Genomic DNA, 27,808 nt, shown 5'->3' on the forward strand with positions numbered 1-27,808 from the left:
ACATCTCAGCCTATTATGCTCGCCTATTCTCCATCCTGGTTCCCAGTCCTGGGACCATCCCTTGTGTCAAAGCCAGAAGCCACCTCAGAGACTGTACTTGCAGGTGCTTCCTATATTCTTCTATTGTGTAGGTTTGGTTTTGAGCTACACCCAGCAGTGCTCAGGGCTGAACACTCCTGATAGTGTTCAGAGACCACTTCTAGTGTGCTCAGGATAATATTGAATGTCAGGGAAGAAACCTGGAGTCAGCCATATGTAAGACAAGTATCCCACTCACTGTACCTCTTTTTTTCTTTTCTTTTCCATCCTTTCTCTTTCTTTTCCTTTCTTCCTTCCATTCTCTCTTTCTTTGTCTCCCTTCCTCTCTCCTTCCTTCATTCTTCTTTCTTTCTTCTTTCTTTCTTTCTTTCTTTCTTTCTTTCTTTCTTTCTTTCTTTCTTTCTTTCTTTCTTTCTTTCTTTCTCCCTCTTCCTTCCTTTTCTTTCTTTCTCTCTACCTCTTCCTTCCATCCCTCCTTTCCTTCCTTCCATTCCTCCTTTCCTTCCATCCACCCTTCCTTCCTTCCTTCCTTCCTTCCTTCCTTCCTTCCTTCCTTCCTTCCTTCCTTCCTTCCTTCCTTCCTTCCTTCCTTCTTTCCTCTGGCCCTCCTATCTTCTAGCTTGTAAATACAAGGAAATGTTAAACAAAACTTGGCTATTTTTTTCATGGCTTTAAGTTTAAAAGTATGCTGAGATCAACTTACTAAAATTGTATAGCATCTTTTTAATAAAATCTTCAATAATTGTTCTTATATGCACATATTCAACTCCTCTCCTTGTTCGGTAAGTGGCAGATACTGCCCAATTTAGTTCAGGTTAATTAGATAAGAAAAGGAATGGTTGTTAACACATTTTTAGATGTCAGCATGCCAGGCTTGGGGATCAAGTTACATTATGGTAATTGAATCAAATATTAAGATATAAAAATAGTCAAAAGTTGCTCTCACCTCTTGAATTTAAAAATTCTTATCTGTGGAGCTTTATATGTTTTAAATTTCATTTCTAGGGGCCAGAGCGGTGGAACAAGCAGTAGGGCGCTTTTGCCTTGCACATGCTAACCTAGGACGGACCATGGTTCCATCCTTCAACATCCTATATGGTTTCCTCAAGCCAGAAGCAATTTCTGAGTGCATAGCCAGGAGTAACCTCTGAGCATCACAGGGTGTGGACCCAAAAAAGCAAATAATAATAATAATAATAAAATAAAATAAATTTCATTTCTAACAGAGTAGCTTTCAGGCTGATTTATAAGCATATCTGTTAGAGGTGTGGTTAGTGGTTAGTCCCAGTGAATACAAATCCATTTTGGCTATAATTAGCACTTATTGAATGCTAAAAACATCTTGATGTACAATATAAAAAAATCTGGTCAAATGGCTACAATCTGGTAACCATCTACAGGCAAATTTGGAGAATTATTATTATGCTTCACGCCAACACAATGAGCTCCATATGATTCCTGTTGGCACTCAAGGCTCCTTATGGACCAACTAAATGACAGGAAGCAAGAAGGAAAACAACAGAAATTGAGTAAAACCATCCCTACGAAGGGCATATTGGCTCTCCCACATCTTTCCCCACACCGGGAATCTAGTTCCTTATTCAGAGAAGAAATGAAATATAGGCATTAACTGATAAATCAAAAACAGAAATGGAGTTGGCTGCCAGTGAAAACTCCCAAGAGCTCCTGGATTGCCATACTCCAGCACGAAGGGGGATCTGGTCTTCCTGAAAATAGATTTCCAGCTGCAAGCACCACAAAGCTTCTGGGGTGTGAAATAGACATTTTTTCCACAGTTGAGGGGCCTATGATCAGTGCAGGCACAGCCAGGTTCTGGATACAGCATGAAGCCTGTGATCTCATGTGGCTCATGGAGGAGCTAAATTGTTCTCAGTGAACAGATTCCATTCACTCCCACAGTGCAGGATCCCATCACTGTGGCTTTCCCCACTAGAATCTAATAATCACCTGCCTCAGCTAAGTACCAGGTTTCCAACACAGAAATTCAAATCACTTTCAAGTTCTCAAGGAACTGGACTAGTGGTCCTCTGAGTGTGATCCTTGAGCATGATGTAAAGGCAGCAGCATCCCTGGGAAACTGACAGATGTACCTTCCTGAGCCCCACCCCAGCCTCTTGATTCAAATACAGAGGGCAGGAGGTGTGGGCATTCCAACCAGTCCTTGAGGGCTCTGTTGCAGGCTAAGAGAGTACTCAGATCTGTGTTCAGGGCCTGGCAGTGCTGACCAGCCCCAGGTAGCCAGGAGTTGAGAACAGGCAAGCAGGAGGTGAATGGATGTTGGTTCTTCTTGGGCATTTGGCATAAAATAATTCAGTGCCCCCAAAGAAGCCCATTCCCTGGGGGAGTCCCAGACAGAGGGTAGCTGAGGTTCCCCAGCTCAGATGTTTCCTTCCAATTATAAACTCACTCAGTGGTCCCTGTCTCAGCATGTCTTAAGCCCAGCAGGGAGGCCTGAGAAGCAGGAAGACCCAGCCAGAGGCAGACACCAACTCAGAGGTGTGTAGATGCAGACCTTAAAAGCCAACTGGTCTTCCCCAGACATAACCACCCACCCCACCATCCTGACAGGCCAAGGCTGACTTTGGATGGGGAGCAATGCAGGTTGCTCAATAAACTATGACCTGCTGAGCCAGAACCTTCCTTGGTTGCAGAGGAAGATGGGAAGGGGCCCTGCTGGCCCTGAAGTGGGGATGCACCTCCCCCTGGCCTGCCTTCATCCTCTCTGCATCAATAGCACATCCAGTACCAGCCAGACAGTTTCATAGACTCCAGACACGCACGATGAACCTTAACGCTATCGCCAGGGGCAGAGTTTTGTTCCACATTTTATGACTTTTAGCTTTTTAACCAGAAAAATCATGTTGAAAGGATTTAAAGCATGCATCTTGGCACTGTAATAGGAAATACTTCAACAGAATTTATAAAAATATCATCAATAAGGGGTCTGCATCTTATGCATCAGGTGCCTGCCGAGCCAGGATAAGGTTGACTCAGAACCACTGGGATCCCACAGGTCTCACAAGGGTCCAGCCCCCCAGAAATGAGGAAAGGGCCATCATTTACCATATGCATGGGAAGAGGTGGAGAGCAGCGGTGAGACTACTGTTCCCCTCTGCCTCAGTTCTCATGTTTCCATCTTAGCTGAAACTAATGCTACTAACTTCTCTGCACTGGGGGCACCCTGGAAACTACCTCAAAAGGGACCAGCAGAGAAACGTGACAACTCTCGAGACCCACCTGAGTCCCTATCAGGCCCCCATCCATGCTGCTCATGGGGAAGGAGCCACATATGATCTGGACTTGCCCGCAAAGGGCATGGATCTGCCATCGAAGCCAGGAGGTATCTCAGAGCCAGCTGCGCTCATGGGATTTTGTAGAGCTGTGGCAGGCTATGAGCCCCTAAGATGTCTTCAGAGAATGCTAGCTGGGATGGCCCAGAGCAATTCAGAAGGCCTGGGAAAGTGAGATGAGCCTTCCTGCTTCTGTCCCAACTGGGGAAATGCAGGGACAAGGCACACCTGGGAGGAATGAAACAGAATCCTTCCTTTGCAAAATGAGGAGTTTGGCCTAAGTCATCTCCGAGGCTCCCCAGCTCACAGCTTATCAAGAACCTGTGAGATACAGCAGAATCCATCTGTGGTCTCTGTGCCTTGCCATGTTCTAGCAGCCAGGAGTCTGTGGCCTCAGGACCTTGCCCAGAAGGAACTGTCAGAACTAAGGCTAACACAAGGCAAACTCAAGCAGATTGATTAAGACCAGAGGAAAGGGAGCACAACCCCACAAGACATCTAAGAATATGGCTCCAATTCTCATGGCTGCACAGAGGCCAGTTCAGGACTCTCAAAGTAAAGGGTTAGAGGGTGGGAAATGAGGCCAAGACAACCCCCTTCCCTTCACCCCTGCACAAGGCCTCTGAGCAATAAGAACTTCTTAGTCTAAGCTTATCTTCCATTATTGCTGCTGTTGGGATGGACAGTAACCAGCAAGAAGAGTTTACAGACCAGCCCTGTCTGGAAGCCACAGCTCCTCATGATGGTTAGGCTCTAATCAGTTGGTTAACACACTGCTGTGGTCAGGAAACCACAGGGGCTCCTGAAAGACACAAGTGTGTGTACACACACACACACACACACACACACACACAATTCTAGGATTGGTTAGCTGAGGCAAAGGTGAACTGTTGCAGCTGAGGCAAAGCTCAGAGCACAAGGGACCTAGCAGCAGAGAGGTGCAGGGACAATCAGCTCCCTCCAGGCTCAGAGGAGGTGTCCCCAGTTGAACTCAGTACCTGAACTAGGCCCTGACCCTACTTACACCACAGCCTTCTAGAACTCTCCAGCAGGGTACAGCAACACAGCCTCAGACTCTTGCTATACCCTCTCCTTTAACCTCACCTTCCCCCTGACCCAGACATGTACCTGCCTCCAACCCCCACTCCACAACTGTCTCTCTCTCTCTCTCTCTCTCTCTCTCTCTCTCTCTCTCTCTCTCTGTCTCTGTCTCTGTCTCTGTCTCTCTCTCTCTCTCTCTCTCTCTCTCACACACACACACTATCTATGCACTCACAGAGTGGCTGAGCTGACAGGCACATCAAGGCATGGGGCTGCCAGCTAGATATGCCAATTCCCCGTGGACCTCCTGCTGATCTTGGGCCCCCTCACCTCTATGGGGGTTTAATGGGACCTCTATACATGGGGGGTTTAATGGGACTTCATGAACATCCATGAGTTGTCCAGATTCTGGATACATGGTGTTCATTTTCGGCCAGGCCTAACTGAAAGACAGTTCCTCCAAAGGGGCAGCAGGCTGTCCAGGCAGAACCAGAGACAGGAACAGTGCTCAGAAACAGAAAACCCAGGGACACTCAAAATGACACACACACAAAAATACATGATGTGATCAGGCACAGAAAACATCAAAGCAACACAATCAACACTTGGTTCTTAAAAACTCACTCTCAAATAAATCCTAACAAGCTTAAGAAATGTCAGAACCTGGGGTTGGATGTTCAGCAGCAGTACAGCATCTTCCCTGTAGACTTGATGCCTCATTTGATCACTGTGCAACCCAGGCAGCACTGCTATTTGTGATCCCTGGAACCACACAAAATGTGTAATCTCTCGTGCACAGTGGACTGAGTGTGTGTAAGCACACATGCAGCCTGGGTCACTGCAATAATAGGGAGGGAAGAGGAGTGGAGGTAATAGGAATGAAGGGGAGTAGAAGGGAAGAGAGTGGAGTGGAGTGGAAGGAAATGGAGAAAAGAGGAGGGAAGGGGAAAAGGGGAGTGGAGGGAAGGGGAAGGGATGAAAAAAGAGGGAAGAGGAGAAGGAGGGGAAGAGAAGGGAAGAAGGGAAGAAAAAAGGAGAGGGAGGGCAAAGGAGGGGGGGGAAGAGAAGGGGTGAAGAGGGAAAAGAAGGGGAGGGGAAGGCAGCTCTGTTGTATACCAGTGACTCTAGCACAGGAAAGTTCCACAGTGCAGTTTCATGAGGTAGAATGGTAGATGATAACAGTCATAACAGACACCACATGGATGGGTCCGAACAGTCAGTTCAGCCTGGGTGCGATGCAGAGGCAGGACTCCAGAGCTCTCATGCCTATACCTGCCTCTTGACTGTGAGTTTAGGGCATTCTCTAGATCCATGTACCTTCACTATACCTGATACAAGAGGGGATGGGTGGGTGGGGGCAAGCTGGAGACCTTCAAGCACAGTCAAGAGGCCCTAGACTAGGCAGACCCTCCTTAACTTCTCAGACTCATACCAGGGACGATGCTCAGGGGCTACTCCTGGCTCAGTGTGAAAAGAAGTTGCTTTTGGCAGTGCTCAGGGGGCTAGGTGGTGCAGGAGATAGAACCTAGGCCTCTCACAACTAAGTCTGTGCTCAGCCCATTGGGGCCTCTTCCAGCCCCTCCTCCCCAGTGTTTTCTAGAACAGTTGAGGCAGGTCAGCTTCATCACAGAACATTGAGTCGATGTGGCTCTGCTGACAGGAGAGGTTGGCAGGAGGTAGAGGGGTTGCCTCTCAGGGCAAAGCTCCAGGAAAGAGATTCCCCTCAGCAAAGGTAATAGCCCATGATGAAAATTGCCAAGCCCGGGAGGTTCACAGTTCAGCCCCTTCTCTGTCCTGTGTCTGTGGGTTCCACAAAGAAAAGTAAAACTCAGCAGGAGAAGCAAGTGTGACCAGCCTCTGGGGCCCCCTGTGACCCCTAAGGGAAGTTTGTTTTCATGGCAGCACAGTCTCAGTTTCTGCTTAAATGCTAGGGGTGTCGGAGGCATCACAAGTCAGCAACGGGAGATAGGCCTCAGTCAGCCCTATCCTGACATCGAGAGTCCCTGGCTAGGACAAGTGGGTTCACAGTCACCCATGAGCTCAGTGGATGGGAACGCTACACCTAACCCCAGGTTGTAACCAGACAACAAGATGACAAAGACCAGGTGACAGTCTGAGGCCTGGTGCAGAGATGGCGCCTGGTCCATGGTCCCCCCTCTGTCCTCCACCTGCAAACAAGCTGGCCTAGTGACCAGAGGGGACCACACCTACACTTAGCCCTGCCACTTCCCATTGAATGCACCCTGCACACCAGACCACAGGCTCCACACTCCTTTTTGGGTTTAGACTGGTCAGGATAGAAAATAAGAAATGGGGGGCTGGAGAGATAGCATGGAGGTAAGGTGTTTGCCTTTCATGTCGGAGGTCATCGGTTCAAATCCTAGCGTCCCATATGGTCCCCCATGCCTGCCAGGAGCAATTTCTGAGCTTGGAGCCAGGAGTAACCCCTGAGCACTGATGGGGTGTTCTCTACATGACTGAAATCCAAACACAATCATGTATGTAATAAATTTGTTTAAATAAAAATTAAAAAAAAATGTGTATCTTGAAGATGAAAAAAAAAATAAATGACAATCTTTCTTGTAAAAAAAAAGTAAAATTTTTCACTCAAGAAAAAAATAAAAGAAAATAAGAAATGGGCAGAGCTCTCACTTAGGCAGCAGATGAGGGGGCAGCTACCCTGTTCTGCAGATGAGAATGAAAGCCACAGATGGCCCAGATATGGCCTGACCTCCCTGGTTTCCCTCTCACATCCACTCCCTTCTCTGCCACTCACCATGCTGACAGCAGGCCTGGAGCTTTCAGTCTGGGTTTGGGGCCCTCGGGCCCACTTTACTCACTCCAGAGTCTCATTTTTTTCCCTGGCCACACTGCTTTATCACTCAAGGCTGAGGATATGCCTGTTGGGCAGTGGCCAGTCTTAGAGCCTTTTGACATAAGCTGAGCCCCCACAGACTGAGGCCTGTGAGGGGGTAGCTATCTGCCCGTCTAACATCATGTCCTCAATGCACACAAAATTCTCAGGTGGACAGAGAATAGAAGGAGAGAACCTTCCCTGCAAGCCAGAAATTGCCTACCTAGTCTTGAAGCCTGATCACCTGCAAAGCCTTTTCAGCAGTCTAAGTCTTCAGCCCAACCACCAGAGATTGAAATTTATTGGGGTCCCAGAATCAACAGTGTCCCCACCTGTTGGGTTATACCGTATTTTACTCAAAATAAAGATCATCCCTAGTTTCTTTGTATGTGTTTACAACTTGGATTTACCCCAAAACTGAGATTGTTTTACCTGTAAATCTGTGTGGGTTTATTGCCACACCCAGAGTGGTCCCTGTACTCAATAAAAATGGCAGTTCTGGCAGGCAGCAGGAGCTCCATACTAGGTAGAAGACTGCCAGACTTCACCCTCAACCTGGTTTGGATTATTCATTCACCCTGGATTATTCGTTCACCTGGGGTTGGAGATACAGCACATGGGGTGATTTTACACCCACCTCCCCCAAAAGGCAGATGTGTGGCCAGTGGATAATCTGCAGGGAGGGCCTAGCTACTGGGATGGTTTGCTGAGCATCAAACTGGGGAACAATGTGAACTATCAGGTACAGTGGAACCTCCTGATTCAATCTCCATGCTTTAGCCAGAGCCCAGGTGGCAGGCACACAAGCAAAGGGCAGAAAGGGGCAGGTTCCTTCTCTGGTGTCAGTCAGAGAATTCTCCCACAGCGCATCTGAGTGATGCAGCCCACCTGCTCCCCACTGGCAAATCATACATCTCTAAGAGGCAGGGGAGGGGAGGGGAGGGCAGCTCTCTATGCTTAGAGAGCCTCGTTACTAATGTTCCTCATGTTCCTGCTGTGCTGGGCCTGCATCCTGGCTCCAAGCACCAGTGTTGTATGAGGGTTGGAAATAACCCAGATGGTAGGGCACACTCTTTGCATGCTCATGGAATTTGATCCCTGACACCATATGACCCTGAATATAGTCCTGGAACCCCCCCCCCCCAGACACAATCAGGTAGCTCTGGTGGTCCCCAACAGTCATGTTGCCAGGCCCAGCTTTGGCCCATCCAGCCCAGATAGCCAAGTATTACTAGAAATGTTCATGGACCCACTGAGTATTGTTCAGAAGTCCCCCTCACAACCGCCAATAGAGCTGCTGGGGTCCCAACCCCTCTGTGACAAGGAGACAGCCCAAGGGCATGAGTGACTAAAAGAAAAAAAGCAGCTTCTTCGTTTGTAACAGTTGTCCCCCATTTCACCCCAAGTCCTCCACCCTCACTCTCTCTGTCATGGAAGGGGTGCACTCAGGACAGTTCAGCCTCAGCTGGGCCTAGGGACAGACAGTGGCCTCACCCCAAGGCATAGTCATATGGGCCTGGAGGCGGCTGGTACCAGCCAGACTGAGGGAATCCTCACGACAAGGCCACACAGAGACACACACAGAGACACGCACACAGCGTCCTGCTCCTCCTCCCACCTCCACTCGTGTGTGTATGTGTGTGTGCGTGTGTATGTGTGTGTGCGTGTGTGTGCACGTGCAGCCTGTCTTGCCCTTGTCAGAGGCCCTCATTGCCCCTCCTTTGTCACTGCTCAGAGTACCAAGCACAGAGATTCCCATGGGGACAGCAGCTCAGTGAATAGTGCTTGTGTTCTGTGTACACCCTCTGGGGCGGCCTGTCACTGTGCGCTGACAAAGACACTCACTGAGGCAAAGGCCGGAAACAGAGAGCATCAGGCCTTCAGACAACTGTGCTCAGAGTGAGCCAATGGGATTAGTCAGAGACCCGAGAAGGTGGGACAGCTCCCTGGAAGCTTCTGCCCAGTCAGACTAGTGTTACTCATTATTAACAGGCACTTAAAATTCTTTGGCTTGTGTGTTTTGGGGACACACTAAGCAATGCACAGGTACTATTTATGGTTGGTTTGGGGATCACATTATGCCAGGAATTATAGCTTCCACATGCAAAACCATCACAGACCAGCTCTTTGAACCATCTTCTGGCCCTTGATTGGCATTTTGAAACCTTCCCTCACTCAACTCACTCACACTGCCATCATGGACCATGTTCCCACAGCAGAAAAATGTGATGTAAAGTTGCCCAGAGATAGAAAGGGAGGAGACTAGAAACCTCTCTCTGTTAAGCACCCACAGACCTTTACCCAACACATAATCTGGTACCCACAAAGTCTATTTGCCTGACTGAACACACTGTATTGCTCACCCACTCCCATCTCTGGGATCTGCCAGAGTCCCAGGTGCCATCTCTCTGCCCCTGAGAAGAAAACCAGCATGCACTCATCATGCTGTCCTCACTGCAATAAGTTGGGAAAAACCCAAACCAGTAGCAGACTTTCAGTCTAGACTCAGCATGGGAAGTCCACCTCTGGCAAGGTTCCTCAGTCAATTCTGTTCAAATCCAATATATTTCCAAAAGGCTTCAGTAGAAGGAATAATAAGGAGGAGTAAATGACAAAGGGCAGGAATTTAGATGCTAGAGCAAGGTGTAGTTTGAGACAGTATCCTGTAGCCACTCTTGAGTGCTTACATCAAATATAATTTAACTCTTGGTCACATTCACCATATCTCAGTAGTGACCTATGTGAACACAGACACCAAGAAACAGAATGATGATGAGTGCCAATGATGGTGAGTGCCTTGAACCTCTGGTGGCTAATCACGACCTTCTTGAACCAGACTGAGAATGTAGAACCCAGAATATTGGCACACGTGGCACCTGTCCTGAACATGGTGGAGACCCCTTCAAGTGGGACAGAAGCAAACAGTGAAGGGGACAGAGCTAAAAACTTGCAGCAGTCCCTCAGAGGTCAAGATTCACAGCCTTTCTTCTACCAAAGGTGCTTTCTCCGAGGACCTCAGCCTCCCAACCTGCAGAAATCTTTAGAAATCACTGATTGGGAAGAAGCCAAAGAGAAAACTCCTTTGGAGGGGGACCAGCACTAGATTCCAGCTCTGGAACTGAAGGATTTTCTATCCCTGATGATCTCAGCAGCAAAATACAGATAGAGATGGAGTAGAGTAGAAGATAGGCTCAAGACCAGGCAAAGCTCAACTGTGGAGAAACTGTTTTTCAGAACCTCCTGCATCTTAATTTTGTTCTAAGCCCCACTGCAAACAGAAAATTTTGCATCTAACTTTAGTGGTTTAACGTAAGTTTGTATAATTCTGGGGAAATGCATAATGTTGTTGGTTTTAACAGTTCCCAGCTATCCCAGTGAGTGTTTCCTAATTGCTATGTTTTATTGTGTACCTACGTAGCACCTTATTTTCATACTGTATTATCTGTAGAAATGTTCTTGTGATTTTTGTTTAGAGAAGTTTATGGAAAGGAACTTAGATGCTCTAGACTTAGTTAACAGTGCTTGGTTTAATAATGCTAAGAATTTTCAAACTGTAAGTGTATCTGCAGAAAAGTTATAATGTTTATGCTCAGGGAAGTCTAGGAAAAATGTTTGTGAATTGTATAAGATGTGATTGTTTTGAGAAGAATTGTATACAATTTAAACTGTGATGCTTTAAGTTTTGATATGGAGTTCCTGCCTCTGGTGGAGAACAAAAGTTTTGTAATTTTTGTTTTGTTTTGTTTTGTTTAAGACAGAAAGGGTGGATATGTAACCTTCCCCCAATACCCTTTTACCTAAACTTTCTTTTGAGGTGTTAATCCCACCTAGATGACCAGACCTGTCTACACCTGAGATGGGGCAGGCTGTTTTAAATAAAGAATAGAAAAGTCTGGAGAGGAGGTTGGGAGGGAGAAGCAACAAAAGGATAGGAAGAAAGACGTGGCTTAGGAGCACAGGCCAGGGAGAGCTAGGCAAAGCAAACAGATGGCAGAAAATCTCATGGCAGAGAAAAAGTTGTGAGGAATAAAGCGAGCTGACTCCAATAAATATCTTAACTGCTTGTTGATTATTTCTCCACGTTACCCTGCATCATCTGCATCATCAGACCTGCCAGCTGAAGAGGCTAGAGGCGCTATGCTGGGGAAGGACTCACTCAACACATGGACTCTATATTTTATATATTTTTTAACTGTAAATATTTTGATTTTTTCTTTATTTAAAAGTTGTTTTTATCTAATTAAAGAATAGTGATTTACAAAGTTATTGAATTTTAGGCATACAATATTTCAACACCAATTTAGTGATATTTTTCTTTAATGCATTACATTTCTGCTTTATTTTAGAATGTATTCCTTAGATGATATTTTAGTAAAGATCATTTAATTCTTTATTATTTTCTCTTTCCTCAAATACTTTATTTTGGTTGTGTGTGTGTGTTGTGCCAGGGATCCAACTCAGGATCTCATACATGCAAGGTGTATATATACCCTGCCACAACGCCATATTCCCAGATCATATAATCTCCTTTAACTTTATAGAGTTCTTTCAGTTTTCTTTCCTTCTTTTAATACTTGATGAAAATATATATAACCTTAGCAGAAGTACTACCTAGAGGTAGTACTGGAAGTTCATTACCTGTAATTCTTGGGTGGATTGTTGATGTAGCTGTTTCATGCTTTTAGTCATTACTTATGTTCTATTTATGAAGCAGACTTGTACTGAACACAAGAAACTTTATAAACAGGGACCATGACTTCATGAAAATCAGTCTTGTGAAAAAGGCTAATAAAAAAAATAAAATTAAATTAAGAGTAGTACACTATGGTGGAGGGAAACAAGATACTGTGGGAATACAAACTGGTGCTGATTAATTTCATATGAAGTGTTAGAGGTTAAGACACTTCTAGGTAAAGGAAATAACAAATGGGTAATGGGAAATTCTTTTCTTTTTTCTCTAACACCATTTTTACTGTGCTCCTTTGACTCTAATCCTTCAAAAGAACCCACTTAAAATTTGAGGTTAACTTAAGCTAATATGCATGTACATGGAAATGTAGAAAAATACTATGCCTGTAATGTTTAATGAGTTACGTAAGTTTTATGGCTTTAGATTGCCTTGTGTGCTGTTAAGAAATATTATAATGTGTTACAATCTGGGGACTTGAAGGACAAAGTAATTGTACATGGATTCTGTTTTATTTATCTTAATGTTCTTTGGCTGAAATTTCAAAGTTAAGATATCAGCAAGGGGACTTCTGAGAATTATGTTATGGGTGACTGTCCTTCCACTGTAACTTTACCTTGTCCTCTTTCTTTGCATCTTTGTTCTCATAATGAAAAATATATTTTATATTTTAATCTACACCAGTGGTTCCTACACTGGATGGCACTGAAAAGACATACCTATCATCACCCAAAACTCCACTAAACAGCACTAATGCTAAACACTTAGATGTTTCATTTAAAGTAATGAGCTTCTGGAAACTTCTAGTGCTCTTTCAGTGCATACTGAGGGTGGAGCTGGGGTAGTAGTAATGCGTAGCAGAAGAACTGTGTGGTTCACAATGAATACAGAGATGTGCTGGAATTCTCCTATAAACACAGAGACTCTAAGGCCAAACTTCTGGGCTACAACTTGGGTCTTTTTAGTATGTTTATGTGTATATACAGTCACTTCTTAAGAAGGCCTTTACTTGCTTACCCAGACCCATATTTTTGCTTTCATCACAACGACTGTGAAGTCAGATGCTTAAAGCAGTCTCCTGCCAGAAGCCCACATGCCACCTAGTCTAGCCAGCACCATTTTCCAGATCTCTTTGGCTAGTTTTAAGTGTTCCCAGACATTACTAAGAAAAAAAAACTTAGCAAAAAAGATCAGCACCCTGGACAGCCACATGCTACTAGCATCCAAAATTTCAGCACCTTCTTTCCCCAAACCCTTCTGAAAGCACCAACATCCAGATACCACTAGGTGGCTATGAAGGGATTCCCATGTTCTTTTGCATATCTAACACCACCAATTTGTCTTCATAGCAATAGCAAGCTCAGCTAGGAGGCTCTAACAATCCTCTTGAATGCCGAGGAAAAGTCCTCCTCCTCAGAATCAGGATTCTATGCATTCCAGTTTCAGCTGGTCTCACCCACTGCAGCTTCTGTAGTTCTAAGCAGGTCAATTCAATGCATGACCACACCATTCCTCTCAAAGTTGCTTTAGTACATACTCTTTAGTACATACTCAAACAGCCTGTAACTCTTCAAAGACTTCCAAAGGATGTCATAGTCCACACTGATTTCATCCCTTTTCTGGCATCCTAGTTCTTCAAGTTAATTACCTTTTAGATCATTACTAGGTTCACATGTAGCTTTCAAAGTTCCTGAAAGGCCAGTGAATGGAAAAGCCTCAAGGTTATAAGAAAGTCTTAGTTTCTTGTTCAGTAAACTAAGCATCTTGAACTAAAACTATCTCGAACAGTGTAAAAGTCAGGGATCCTCTCAAATCAAGTTGCTACTTAGGAGTGTTCTATATATAAAAAAGAGGATTCAAAGATAAGTGCCAATGAACTAAGTGTTATGTAAAAACAATTGAGGTCACAGTCCAGGATCCAGGTTAGACCTAGAGCCCTGAGTTGGCTTCAAAATGAGTCAGTCACAAAGGCTTTATTTCCACTAAGTGTGTGATGATGTTCAGAAAGAGATCTAGTTTCTGTCCTAATCTACGTCAGCAAAGGAAAATTGCCTGGAGCCTCAGAGGCATTTCCTTCGTAAAGAATAGGTCATCTCCAAAACATGGAAAAAGCCCACACAAAAGGCATCACAACATCCCTTGTCAGACACTATGGAGAGGCCAGCCAGCAACTGACAGCCGCACCTGAATACAGAAAGATTACGAAAATCAGTCAAACTCAAGTTAATCTCACAAATCAAGAAGCTCCATGGAGGGGAAAAGTGATTTAAAGTTACAGTTAAAATAATAGTTTCCAAGCAATAGTACAGTGGATCTAGCCACTTGATTCCACACCTGAGTTCAATCACTGGCATCCTGTTATGATCTGCTAAGCCCTATCAGAAGATCTATCACTTAACACAGAGCTGGGAATGATTCCTGAGCACCACTGGGTATGCCCCCCTCAAAACCACAAAAACATATGCTTTCTGTCAAAATTCTAGCCTAATTTATTTAACATATCTGCAAGTATTTAAATTTGTTTTATCTGGGGTCAGAGAAATAGTACAGCTGGTATTGAGACAGTCTACTTTCTGTGTAGGCTGCTGACCTGGGTTCAATACTCAGCACCGCATATGGTCCTCCAAGGCCTGCCAGGAGTGATTCCTGAGCATAACGCCAGAAGAAAGCTCTGAACACAGCTGCATGTGGCCAACACACACTAATTGTGTTCTCTGAGTAGTCAACTTATAAGCCAACATATGATATAAAAATGACACAGAAAAACCTCTCTTTCAAATGGAGAAATAAAGACCCTGAAATGATTAACAGCTTTAATACACAGCTTTGTATCCTAAAGATTGAAAAATATATAGAACTGAGCCTGAAATTCTATAATTTTCACTAGCATAGCCACCATGTACATGCAAGCACACATTTACATGTCCATGGAGTAAAAAAAAAGTAAAAAAGTAAAAAAAAGTCAGACAAGTCAGGAAACTTACTGACCCTACAACTAGAAGTCTGTTCTGAAGATTTGCTGCTGCCAAAGCAAATTGGCCAGCATGAGTAAACAGAAGGGGGGGGGCATTGTCCTCACCGGGAAAGGTCCTTGGGATTGCTCTGCCAGCCATTCACTCTCACTCCAGAAAGTCACAAGATCTGAAAACAAAACTGAGACTCTGGCCCATCGATCCCAGTTGTCTTGTACTGGATCCAACAGAGCAAATTCAGCATAAAGGCCCGGAAACCTACTAGCCGAGGCCTTTTCCGAAGTTGGCCATCATTTGTGCTCAGAGAAGAAAAGCAGGGAGACCCCATCACCAGCAGGTAAGAGATTCAAAAAGAGATATGACACTTGGGTTCGCTTGTAATTTCCAGAAAATCCTTCACCAATGAATAACAGCAATGACTCTTAGGCTGTGGAGGACTCCAAGATTCCCCATGTACTGAGTGCTGCTTCTGCCGCTGCTTGTCCTCCTGTCCACAAGGATGAAGACTTCTTGCTATATGATGTTTTGCCATAACCCAAGCCTGAGACAATCTCTCATCAACCTTCTCACTGCCTGGAATTAGCAGTATTCATCCTCTATTTGAACAAGTGTCTCTTATCTCCTAAGAGACAAGGTCCCAGGAGCCCCACCAAGTTCAGGAGATGGTGTGGAGTCCCCTCACCCATAGAGCAGGTGCTCAATAAATGTCTGGTGTGGGTGAGGACAATGACAAGACTTCACTGGAGGCCCAGGTCCCAACCAGGATAGAAGTGTGAAGCTTAGGCAATGGGGGTTGAGTGGGGCAGGTGGAAACAGTCCAAAGGGACTCCCTATTGCACCCCATAAGTCAAGCTACCTCCCATCTGGGTAGCAAGTTTAAGGATAAAATCAGAAACCCTCCCTTCCAGCCCCCCACTCCTTTCTTACCCTGAACAGCTGAGTTGAGGCCATTTATCCTGTTTATCTCCTTAACTCTGTTTACAGTGATCCTGGTAAGAGGTTCTGAAGCCCTCCAAACCCCTCTCTAATTAAATTCATTAGAACAGATTGGGGCTTTCTTTCTGCATCTCAGAAAAATTAACAACACAATTAGCATCATAATGATGGGGAGAGGGACTGCCAGGAAGACCAGCTAGGGGAAGGGGCGGGGCACCAGGAGCAAGTGAAGGAGCAGGAGGCAGATGCCCAGGCAGCTGCTGCATGACCAGGCTTGTCAGGAGTCACTGACCAGGCCCCTGCCAGGCCCCCACCAGGCCCCGGGCTCTCCAACTTGTTCATAGTGAGATTCGAGAAAAGGCAGAGCAAGAAATGAATCAACAACAGAAATCCTAGAGAAACAGCCTTTCACGACAAGAATTCTGAGGAAACTTTTCAACTTACAGGGAAACACAATTAAGAGTTATTGATGATGGTCTGGGAATGAAATAGTTGGCCCTCAATTTGGCCTTTTCTTGGGATACTTTTCCTGTAGGGACCAAGGGAGTACAGGCAGGATAAGTAAGGTCACTTCTTTCCTAGACAACTTGAACCCACAAAGCTTGGTTTCTCCAAGGTGAGGTTCCCCACAAAATAGCCTTTTCCTTTCCTATCAAAATCACACCAACTCTCCTAGGCTCCCCAACATTCTACGTGATGCAGGGAGAGCAAATCACATTGCTGAAGTTTCCTTACCAGCCTTCCTACCTGACATCAGTTCTGCTGATGGAGAGAGAAGTAGATACAGATACGCTTCCTGTTTACTTCTATGAAGCTAGAACTGACATACATCATAATACTGCTTCTGGTATATATAACATAATCGTGCATACATAGTAAAATAACCACTATAATGAATCTATGGAACATCATCCCAGTACAAAGACGCATGAAAATGTTGAAAATCTCTCAGAGGCTGGAGAGATGGCTCAGAGAGCTGATGCATATACATTATAGGAGCTTTGGGTTCGATCCCTGCATAGCATGGTTTCTGGAGCACTGCTAGGAGCTACCTCTGAGCACTAAACCCAGGTAGCAGAGGGTGAAGCCCCCAAAACAAATAGTATCACAAACTAGAGTCAGGTCTACCAGTACAGCTTCATTTCACAGATCCAATGACTGTGGTTCAATGGTTAGAGAAAGGCCTGAAAGTATCTGACCTCGAAAGCCTGGTGTTTTCGGCTTACATGTCACATCCCCGACTCTGAGAACAGGAGAGGTCATTCTTCCTATGCAGATTTTTTTTAACTGAATAAGGAACTAAGTACTTTGTTTAAACTTGTGATTTCAGAGGAAATATTAAAGTATTTATTTTATTTAAAATTCTTTTACGTTTTCTTATACTGCCCCCTCTCTTCCCCTCACCCCTTTAGGTCTTCTTAGCTCTAGTATCCAAAACCACGAGTTTTGTCATTTTAATTTGTTTAGTCTCTTCCCCCAATTTTATAACCTTAAATTTCACACAAAAGTGAAACAGGCCAATGCATGTCCTTTTCATCTTGTTGTGCCTGACTAGTATTCAATGGTACCCACAAACCAAGGCATCCTTTCCTGTTACCTGCTGATAAGTAGTTGGCCAATTCCAATGTTTTGCTTTGTAAATTGCCCTGCCACAAACACTGGAGTGGGTTTAAGATTTTGTGTTAATGTTTTTCACATTTCTTTAAACAGACAGCAAAAGTGGGAAATGCTAGGGTATCTGGGGGCTCTTACTTTGGCTTCTGAGAAAGTATCATTGGCTTTTTCCAAATACTCGCTCCAATTCCCACTGCCTTTGAAACTACACTGTCCAGAATCAAAATTTACTTATATTGGGCTTTACCCATCTCTAGCTTATTCTCCCTACATTATGTCAAGAAGCACATGTCTCGGTTTCTTTGTTTCTATGGGTGCCTGGCATGAACCCAAGTCTTTATAGATACTGACATGTGCTTTAGTGCTGAGCCACATCCGGATAGAAATTGTATGTCTGTGTCCTCAGAGCATAATAAAAACAGAAAGATGCTTAGTAATAGCCCTTGGAGCAGATATTACAAGGAAACATTCCACACGTGGGTCAGCCTCCCAGTTCTGATCCCTCCCACCTCCTGTGAGGAGGAAATCACAGGAGCGGTACGTGGGGTCTGGTGTCAAACTAATACAGATTTACATCCCAATTCTGTCACTCACCTGTTGTGAAATCTTAAACAAATAATCTCTTTGAATCTGTCTGCTTGTCTCTAAACCAGGGATTCTAACTATGTTGCTTTCCAAACCTTTATGAAGACTAAAGGAACAGATGTTTACAAAGCACCATTTACCTAGCACGTAATAAGCCCTCTAAAATGATGACTATTAGATTAGGCCACTTTTATCTTTCCTGGCTCGATTAAGGTCTGAGGAGAAGTCAACCTGCTGGCACAAGCTGACCACTGCTTCAGGCCAACAAAGCTGCATTAGTGTCTACTGAGCACCCAGTGACAGATCCCTGTGGTATCAGGGACCAGGCCACATGCATCTCCCAGCTGCCCTTGCAGCCAGGCCCTAACTAGGCAATTCCAGCAAATGCTGAAAAGCCCTCAATGCAGGGGTCTATGTGAACAGCCTGATATAGGCCCACATGACCCCCAGACTGCCATGCTCTCACATCAGATCCCATTTAACCTCTATCATACCATTTCTTGTCCTAAATTTTAACTGGTTTTTATTTCTCTCTCTTCAACTCAACTTACACACCCAACACATAACAGAGTCTGGGAATTATTCAAAGGCTAGGACAAACTGATGGAAAGACACATAGACTTATAGGGAGAAAGGGGCTCTGCAGAGAGATGGCAGGCAAAGTCTATCCTAAGTCTCTTCCCCAGTTCTGTGAGGGTTGGTCTCAGTGAGTTGTCCAAATGTATTTTGTTTGTTTGTTTGTTTTGGAGTCACATCCAGAAATGCTCAGGGGTTACTCCTGCACTAAGTGGCTCTGCACTTGGGAATCATTCCTGGCAAGCTAGGGGTGGGACCATGTATTGCCAGGAATTGAACCTAGCCTGTAGCGTGCAAGGCAAGCCCCTTACCGGGCTGTGCTGTCTTTCCATTCCCATCAAAAATGTCATGTCTAAGGATCCCTGTTCCCAGTCACCAATTCCAGAGCTTGCCAGATTTCCACGAGCCTATCTTCTGGACCCCACTTGAGTCCAAATTTGCTGGCCTCTGCCCTAACACTGCGGCCTATTCTAGATCGTATTTGGTTCAAGTCCTAGAACTTTGATGATGGAGTGGGAAGCTGGAAGCTTTCCTCCGTTGCTCTGGATCCCCTCAGACTCAAATGGTACCCAGCAGCACCAGCTCCCCTCTCCTGCTACAAAGCTGCATGCTCAGTCCACTTTGCATCTCTCTCTACCTCATCCCTTTCTCCTGCTCTGCAGGACCCCACCCCCATGTGCAGAGCTGGTGGAGGGGAAGAACCTAGCTTGGTGCCGGGCCCTGGGCTCCCATTGCTCCTATCAACTGCTTACTTGTCTTTCTTCAGCCCTCCTTCCCTTTACTCAAGCACTGGGACACACCCTACTTTTTGGCTCTTTAATCCCAGCACCCAGGGAAGCACTGTGTGTTTTAAGGAGCATCAGTGCTTCCCCAGGAAGGCAGAGCAGCCTGGCCCCTCTGCCCTTCTGTCCTGCTCTGGGGTTGGAAACTCCTTTCTCAGAGGACAAGGTGCAAGAGCCCCTCTCCCCACACCTGCCCATGTCTCTGAGAAGAGGGAAGGGAAGGGAACCACGTATCAAGCCAGCACAGGCAAACATGGGCCTCTCATCACGATAGAACAGGGCCCTCCTGGGGAACCTCCCCCAGAAATATAAAGCCAGACACACCCGCAAACAATGGCACAGCCACCTGCCTGCTCCTTGTGCGTTTGAAAGAACGCGTAGGGGAGCAGCCCTCCCAACACAGGCAGTTGGGAGCAAAGAATGGGGAGGGGGGCATTTATCTGTAGTGCCTTTGTGATGTCAAACAAGAGCCCAGAGTATGAGCTTCACCGAATCAGAGCTGTACTGAGGATCAGGATCCCCACTCACCCAAGCCCCAATCAAGCGTTTCAACGTCAGAATGTTGGTCCAATCAGCAGCCTTGGGCCCAGGTGAAGCCTGTGCTGAACCAGGGAATGCCAGGGGAGCCTGCAGGGTGAGGCGGAGGAGGAGGAGGAAGAGGAAGATGTCCCTGCATCTTTTGCCCTCCACCCCACTCCAGCCTGTGAGCTGGGCAGAGTTCAGCAGCTATGAGCCTCCACCTCCAATTCTAGCCTCGGATTTAGCCACAGTCCTTCATTCAAGGCAAGCACAAAGTGCAGGGCCAAGCATGTGTCTCTGTCCCCATCTGTGTTATTCTCTTTTTACACACACACACACACACACACACACACACACACACACACACACACACACACACACACACTTTCAGCTGAGTCCAAAGATGGGGGAGGAAGGCGCCCCTCCCTCAGCAGTCCAGCTCCTCCACGACAAAGGTAGAAGGTGCCAGCCAGAAGCAGGGAACCTCGTCCCCACCTCCTCTGGCCTCCAGCCCTGCACTGCGCCTGCACCAGGCGCATCAGACAAGGCCTAGAGAAGCAAGGTCTCTGCTTCCTTCTGCTCCACCCTGCTGTTCACATGGCTGGTACGGCCCCTTCCCAAGGGGTTCCCTTTTCCCTAAGCTTCTCCAACATAGGTCTTCAGTTCCTCAGCTGGCTTCTGACCTGTGGGCCTCTGGCCCCTTGGAACCATCACGCAGGTCTCCCAGCCCTGCACCTGCCTTTGCTGAGATCTGATGGGTGCCCAGCCAGGCTTCCCACAGTTCCAAAGAGTAATGAGATACAATTAGGCTGACACATCCACTTCTCCAGCAGACATACTCCTCTGGCCATCGAAGGCATGCACATGTATGCTCACACACATACACACAAAAACAAACACACATACACACAAACACATAGAAGAAGTGAACATAGGTCTGGCTCTGGACAGTCGAGGGGTATGGGGTGATTCAGCACTCTGCCCACTCTCAACCCGCCATGGGCAACACTCCCAGCAGCTCTCCTGCCAAAGTGCTGACCTAGAGTTTGTGGAAGAGCCTTTTGGCACTGCAGAATTCTCCAGTGAGGCTCCTGCGGCTGGTTCCCTGAACCCTGTCTTAGAGACAGACCCTCAAGAGTCCAGCTAGGAAATAAACAGGAACATCCAGGACTGGGGAAAGGAGGCTGGGAAAGACCCCCTAACCCCACCTCAGAGAGACACCCCTGACCCCAGCATCCTTCACCTTCCCCGCTGAACAAGACCCAAACACTCAGAAATGGGTTCAGGGGTTCCGGAGCTCTGGGCCTCTACAAGGGAAGGCAACAGAGAAGGGCAGGTGGAAAGTGAAGGGAGGCAAAGGAAAGAGATGGGGTTCCAGGGTGAGAGCAGAAGACAACCAACCGGGAAGGGACCTGGACAGAGAATGGGGCGGGGGAGGGCTGGGGAGAACAGAAACAAGAAAGCAGCTGAGACAAGGCCAAGAGGAGGAGGAGGATGCCGGGGACGGGGACCAGAAGGGCTGGGACCATTGAAAGCGCAGAGTGCGCAGAACTGAGGCACCCGGGAGGGCTGGACAGGACCGGAGGACGAGGTGGAGAGGACAGGGAGGAAAGAGAAGAGGAGAGGAGAGGGCAGCGGTTCGGGAAGGGGGAAGGGATGCGGCCGAGAGATGGCAAGAGGGTCGTGGCACGCAGAGGGGCCTGGGCAGGGCGGGTGATGGGGACAATGAGCTGGGTTTGAGCAGGTCCCAGAGTGCAAAGAAGAGGCCGGGGATGTGGATGCAAGGGGGGGATGGGGCCAGGTCGGGGATGGAGCGGGGCAGAGAAGGGCGGGAACCAAGACGGTGTCGCGGGGTGGTTTTCCAGCAAACCCCAGTGCTCCCGCCACTCCCATCACCAGGGTGCTGGCGCTCGCCTACCTGCGGGGGCTCGGGCTCCGGCCCCGAGTGCAGTCGGTGCGGCCCGCGGCCCCTGCAGCACCTCTCGCCGCCAGCCGCCGCATTAGGACAGAGAGCGGCCGGTGCGCGTCCTCGGCCCCGCGCGTCCCCGGCCCCGCGCGTCCCCGCAGCCTGCGTGCGCGCCCCCGCGCCCCTCCCTTCGCGCGCCCGGTGGAGGGACCTGGATCCTGGAGAAGCCCGCGGAGGGGAGGACCAGGCTGCGCGGGGACCGAGAGCCCCCCGGCCTGATGCATGGGCGAGGACGCGGGTGGGTGCGCACCGTACTGGGCCGCGCCTGCCTCCTAGAGCTACGGTTCTAGTCCTACCCCGGTTCGCGTGTTTGCCGTGGCCTCCTGCCAACTGGACTGTGGTATTAATGGGTGGGACAGCTTGTGTTTCCTTTCCCCCAGATTCGCAAATGACAAGAGCCCCTCTAGGAACGTTTGTGGAGTGAAGAGTTGTTGACTCTCCCCAATAGAGACGTAAGGAGGGCTGTGACACCTTTCTGAAACGTAGAAGATTGTGTGTGTGTGTGTGTGTCTTTGTGTGTGTGTGTGTGTGTGTGTGTGTGTGTGTGTGACCCAGGTTAGATGGAGCGGATGAAGCGTGTGTGTGTGTGTGTGTGTGTGTGTGTGTGTGTGTGTGTGTGTGTGTGTGTGTGTGTGTGTGTGACTCAGGTTAGATGGAGCGAATGAAGCCCAAGACTGGGGGGACTAGGATGTGACAGGGCCTCTGTAGGCCTCAGCTCTTCCCTCAACTGGATGCTCAAGTTCAGTGTCCAGGCCATAAAGATCACACAGTGGGTAGTACTCTAGCCTTACATTCAATCGACGCAGGTGCAGTCCTTGGCATTCCATATGGCCCCCTGATCCCCACCAGGAACGGATATTGAGTCCAAATCCAGGAGTAAGTCCTAACTAGTACCAGATGTGGCCCAAAAGCTGAAGGGGGAATTAAAGGTCCAATGTGTTGTCCCTGAGATAGGCCTCCACCGCTGGGTCTGACTGATGTGCTCATCTGGCATTTCTCAGGACCTAGGGAATCGCTGAACTGGGCATTATACAATACTTAGCCTGGGAAGAGCCTGTAAACACTAGTCCAGTTTCTTTCTCAAACTGCAGTACTTCTGCAGCAATAGTACAGTGGGTAGGACACTTGCCTTGTATTCAACTGACCAGGGTTGGATCCCTTGCACCCCATACAGTCTCCTGAGCCCTGCCAGGACTGATCCTAGAGCATAGAGCCAGGAGTAATCCATGAGCACTTTCAGGTGTGACCCAAATATATAGTTATATATATAACTAATATAATATATTAATTTTAGATGTACAATATAATAATGGCATTTGTATAGATTGCAAAATGATCACAATAATAAAACCTAACATCCGTACATACAATTTTGGTTTTATAATGAAAACCAAAAACTTTTTTTAATTTTTTTAATTTTTTTTTGGGGGGGCACATCCAGCAGCACTCAGGGGTAACTCCTGGCTTTGTGCTCAGAAATTGCTTCTGGTAGACTTAGGGGACCCTATGGGATGCTGGAAATCAAACTCCAATCCATCCCGGGTCAGGCAAATGCACTATCGCTGTGCTATCACTCTGGCCCCTTGATGAGAAGTTTTACACAACACGGGATCGATCATCACCTACAGTCTCAATGCTGTACATGACAACACAGGAGCACTTATTTTTTATTCTGTTCCAATTCACTTACTGTTTAAAGGAAAGTTTGCACCTTTTTGTTTTGTGTCTGTTTCGATTTGGGGGCAAACATACAGGATCAGGGGATTCTTCTGGAACCTTATGCAAGGGTGGCTCCTGGCAATCCCAAGCAGTATCAGGGATCAAATCCAGGTCTCTTGTATGCAAAAGTTACACTCAGCCTGTTGAGCTATCTCTAGGCCTGAAAATTTGCACCCTTTGGTCCCTTGACCACATCTCCCTAGCAACTACCAATCTGCTCTCTGCTTGGAATCAAATGGTATTTATTGCTTTTGTTGTTGTCCTTTTTTTTTTTAATTAAAAGCACCATGACTTACAAAGTTATTCAAAGTTTTAAGACTTATTTTCTCAACTGTAGATGACACTCAAAATCAGTGAGATTAGGCAGATACAGACCAAAGTGTTCTGCTAGTTTGTGGGCTGGAGAGACAGTATAGGAGGTCAGGCACTTGCCTGACCCAGAGTGACAGCAAATGACCCAAGTGACAGCACTTGCCTTGTACACAGCTGTGGTTAACTAGATTCTGGTAGACCACTGTTACCACAAATGGTCCCCTAAGCATCACCAGGGTCACTCCTGAGCACAGAGCCTGGAATAGCCCCTGAGCATCACCATATCTGGCCTATCTTACCAATAATAAACAAGCAAATAAATGCTAGTCACTATCCAGTCTTCTTCCTTTCTTCCATTAAAAGCAAACAAACAAACAAACAAAAAAAACATAGAGAAGACAGGATCCTGGAGAATCAAAGACCACAGTGATTTGAAGGGGGAAACTTAAATGAAACACAGGCCTATGGCCTCATTGTAAAGAGGTTAAATCTGAGCTGGGGAGGCTATGTCCAGAGCTCTGAGGTTTGAGCTCAGAGCTTTGCTGGTGGGGAGGGACATGCTCACCTGTGCTAAACCATGAGGTGCTGTGCTGGTTGTTCTCAAGCCAGGAGCAGATACATTCAGGACAGGACAAAAAGGCTGCTTTCCTCTTTCCTATGTCTGTCCTTCCTGTTTCCTTCCATGAGTTTATATTTCTTTTTGTTGTTTGTTTTTTGGGCCACATCTAGTGACGCTCAGATTACTCCTGGCAATGCGCTCAGAAATTGCTCCTGGCTTGGGGCATCATATGGGATGCCAGGGAATCAAACCGTGGTCCATCCTACACTAGCTCGAGCAAGGCAGACGCCTTACCACTTGCGCCAGCATTCTGGCCCCAAGCTTATATTTCTACTCTACTCTGATAAACTCAAACAGGTCTGGATTTTACTGGCCAGAGGGAAGCTTAATCCTCACCTCAGGGCACTTGACATATTGCTAAGGATGTCCCTGCCTCTGGCCAAGAGAAATCCCCAGGCCTACATCTCAGATGCTTGCTCAGGTCTCAGTGTAAGTAGGTTTGGGGATGGCTGAGGCCCACTAAGTATTATACCATCCATTCAATGTTCTCCAGAAGAAGCCAATTGGGTAACTTACTTACAAAAATAATTCTTAGAATTAATCTTAAAGAGGCGCCAAACTGAATCAGTACAGGTAGACGTGTCTCTGTACTGAAATCTCTGGGACCCGCTACGATTGGTCCAGCTGATTCCCTGCCCTGCTGAAATCCCCAGAAGCCCACAACCATGCCTAATAGGTGTAAATGGCCTAATTCCATAGCTTCACAACTAATCTCAAAGAGACACCAAGCCACTGAATCCCAGTTTCACAGTTCCTAGAGCACACAGCCACAGATATGAATGGACAGTTATGTAGAAGCCAAAACTCAATAAGTGAAAACAATAACACAGAAGACTCAACTAGCACCAACTCATTGGAGCCATGCTATGGCCAAAGCCATCATGACTCCTTAGCAGAACTCAGCAATGCCCCCTGGGATTGGGATGATGTGCTCAAACAGGTCTCATTGTCTCAGTCTTGCAGTGTCACTCACAGTCTACATCCTTTGAAATTTCCTTTGAAAATTGATGATAATATTGGTTACACATTAATCTTGAGGATTATTTTAGTCTTGCTGTTTTCCTGTTCCTGCATTGAGCCCTTCTCCTTGACACAAAACTACCTTTGTCCTGGCTCAATAAATTATTGTCCAGTCAAAAAAACAGAAGCTAACCCCCAAGAGTGTCATCCCTGCCCAATTTGCTGAAAATGATCTGTGCTGTGCCTGACTGATCCAGGGCACCAACCAGAGCAGTAAATGCTCAGACAGTGACTTTAGTATCACCATTGTGAAATACAATGATTTTTCACAAACTTTCTCTTACTGAATATTTTTGATCATTTCTTTTTTCATTTTGTTATAACAAGCAATATAAAATAAAAAAATTTTTTTTGGTTTTTTGGGTCATACCTGGCAGCACTCAGGGGTTACTCCCTCCTGGCTCCGTGCTCAGAAATTGCTCTTGGTAGGCATAGGGGACCATATGGGATGCTGGGATTCAAACCACTATCTATCCTGGATTGGCTGCATGCAAAGCAAATGCCCTACCACTATGCGATCTCTCTGGTCTCTAAAGTAAATTATTTTGAGCCAGCTATGGGGGCAAGTGTTACAGGGTGGGAAATGGGACATAAGTGGAAGGAAAATCATAATGGTGGTGGGATTGGAGTTGGAACATTAAATGCCAGAAACAACTATATTATAAACAATTTTGTAAATTTCAGTGTTTTTGTAAAGTTTCAAATGTAAAATAATTTAAGACAAAATAAAAGACTGTAACTCTAGTACACTGTGATACCCTCAAAATATTCAGTTACAGAAACACTAGCCCATGTCTCAAAGGGGTGTATTTGCATAAGGACCACCAAACATGCTCTGATTATCTGCACCCAAGAGGGCTATGGAGCAATTAAACAAAATGCACGATGTGAGATGAAAGAGCATGAGCACAGGCTTTGCCCACCAGCACCCTGGATTCTGTTCCTAATACCATGTGGTCCCCTGAGCACTGCTGGTAACAACCCTCAGCTATTGACTTGGAGCACTTTCTGGTGTGGTCCAATATATTAAAAAAAAAAAGTTTTGTTTTTGTGTTTGATGTTTTGACAAAAGGAATAAAACAAGGGTTAAAGGCCAAGGAAACTCAGGTGCACTGATAATGTTAAGGAAGGACAAAGCATGATATCCAAACCATGGAGTCAACAACACTAAATCATGAGATCTCAACTTTAACACTGAACTTAAAAAGGTTCTGTCAAGGACCTGGGTTCAATTCCTGGAATCCCACATGCCCCCCCCACCCCCGAGCCTGTCAGGAACAATTTCTAAGCGCAGGGCCAGAAGTGACCCCTGCACATCACCAGGTATGGCCCAAATACCTAAATAAATAAATAAATGGGTTTTGTTTGTTTGTTTTTGTTTTGTTTTGATTTTTTGTTTTGGGGGTTATACCCCACAGCACTCAGGGGTTACTCCAGGCTCTATGCTCAGAAATTGCTCCTGGCAGGCTCAGGGGACCTTATGGGATGTTGGGATTTAAACCACCATCCTTCTGCATGCAAGGCAAATGCTCTACCTTCATGTTATATCTCCAGCCCCAATAAATGTTTTGTTTTGTTTTGTTTTAAGATTTTTTCTTTATTTAAACACTGATTACAAACATGATTGTAATTGGGTTTCAGTCACAACATAACACACCCCCTTTACAGGTGCAACATTCCCACCACCAATGCCCCCAACCTCCGTCCTCCCCCCCTCCCTGCCTGTATTCAAGACAGGCATTCTACTTCTCTCACTCATTAACATTGTCATGGTTGTTGTTAGTGTAGTTATTTTTCTATCTGCACTTACCAGTCCAGAGAGCCAGGAGCAATTTCTTAGAGCAGAACCAGGAAAACCACCTGAGCGTCACTGGGTGTTCCTCACACCCCCCTCCAAAAACCCAAAGATAGCTTAATAACAACACACAAGAGCTTATTGTTTTTCTGGGAGGGGAGGGAAAAGCACCAAGTTTCTGTAGGGATGAGAGAGGCAGAGCAGGGCGGGGTGGGGCAGTCTTGAACACTTCAGAAGTGGAGAACAGCATGCAAAGGGGACGGCAGAGACTGGGATTTTCTGGAACCTTTCCAGTATGCCTTGTCACTTATTCTTCAATATACCCATGAGGTGAGGATCTCAATCCCCAAACACTGATAGAAGCTCCAAGATATAGGTGTCACACGAATGGGAAGGAGGAATGAGCTCAACCCTGTGCCCCGGAGGCCTGGCTTCTGCCAGCTGAAGGTGATACCCAGCCA

The 27,808-nt window shown here is 46.4% G+C and overlaps 1 protein-coding gene across 16 annotated transcripts in view; it reads right to left on the reverse strand.

Annotated features, from left to right (window-relative positions):
- The window catches only part of NFASC (neurofascin), a 182,133-nt gene extending 160,212 nt beyond the window's left edge, over positions 1 to 21,921 (reverse strand). For all 16 annotated transcript variants that reach the window (XM_049770601.1, XM_049770590.1, XM_049770602.1 and 13 more), the window contains exon 1: positions 21,835 to 21,921. In XM_049770601.1, coding sequence (XP_049626558.1) covers positions 21,835 to 21,917 — 83 coding nt within the window. In that variant the 5' untranslated portion in view covers positions 21,918 to 21,921. The remainder of the gene's footprint in view (positions 1 to 21,834) is intronic.
- Between the last annotated feature and the right edge of the window lie 5,887 nt (positions 21,922 to 27,808).

Source organism: Suncus etruscus, chromosome 3 (assembly GCF_024139225.1).
Source record: "Suncus etruscus isolate mSunEtr1 chromosome 3, mSunEtr1.pri.cur, whole genome shotgun sequence".
Lineage (NCBI taxonomy): Eukaryota > Metazoa > Chordata > Mammalia > Eulipotyphla > Soricidae > Suncus > Suncus etruscus.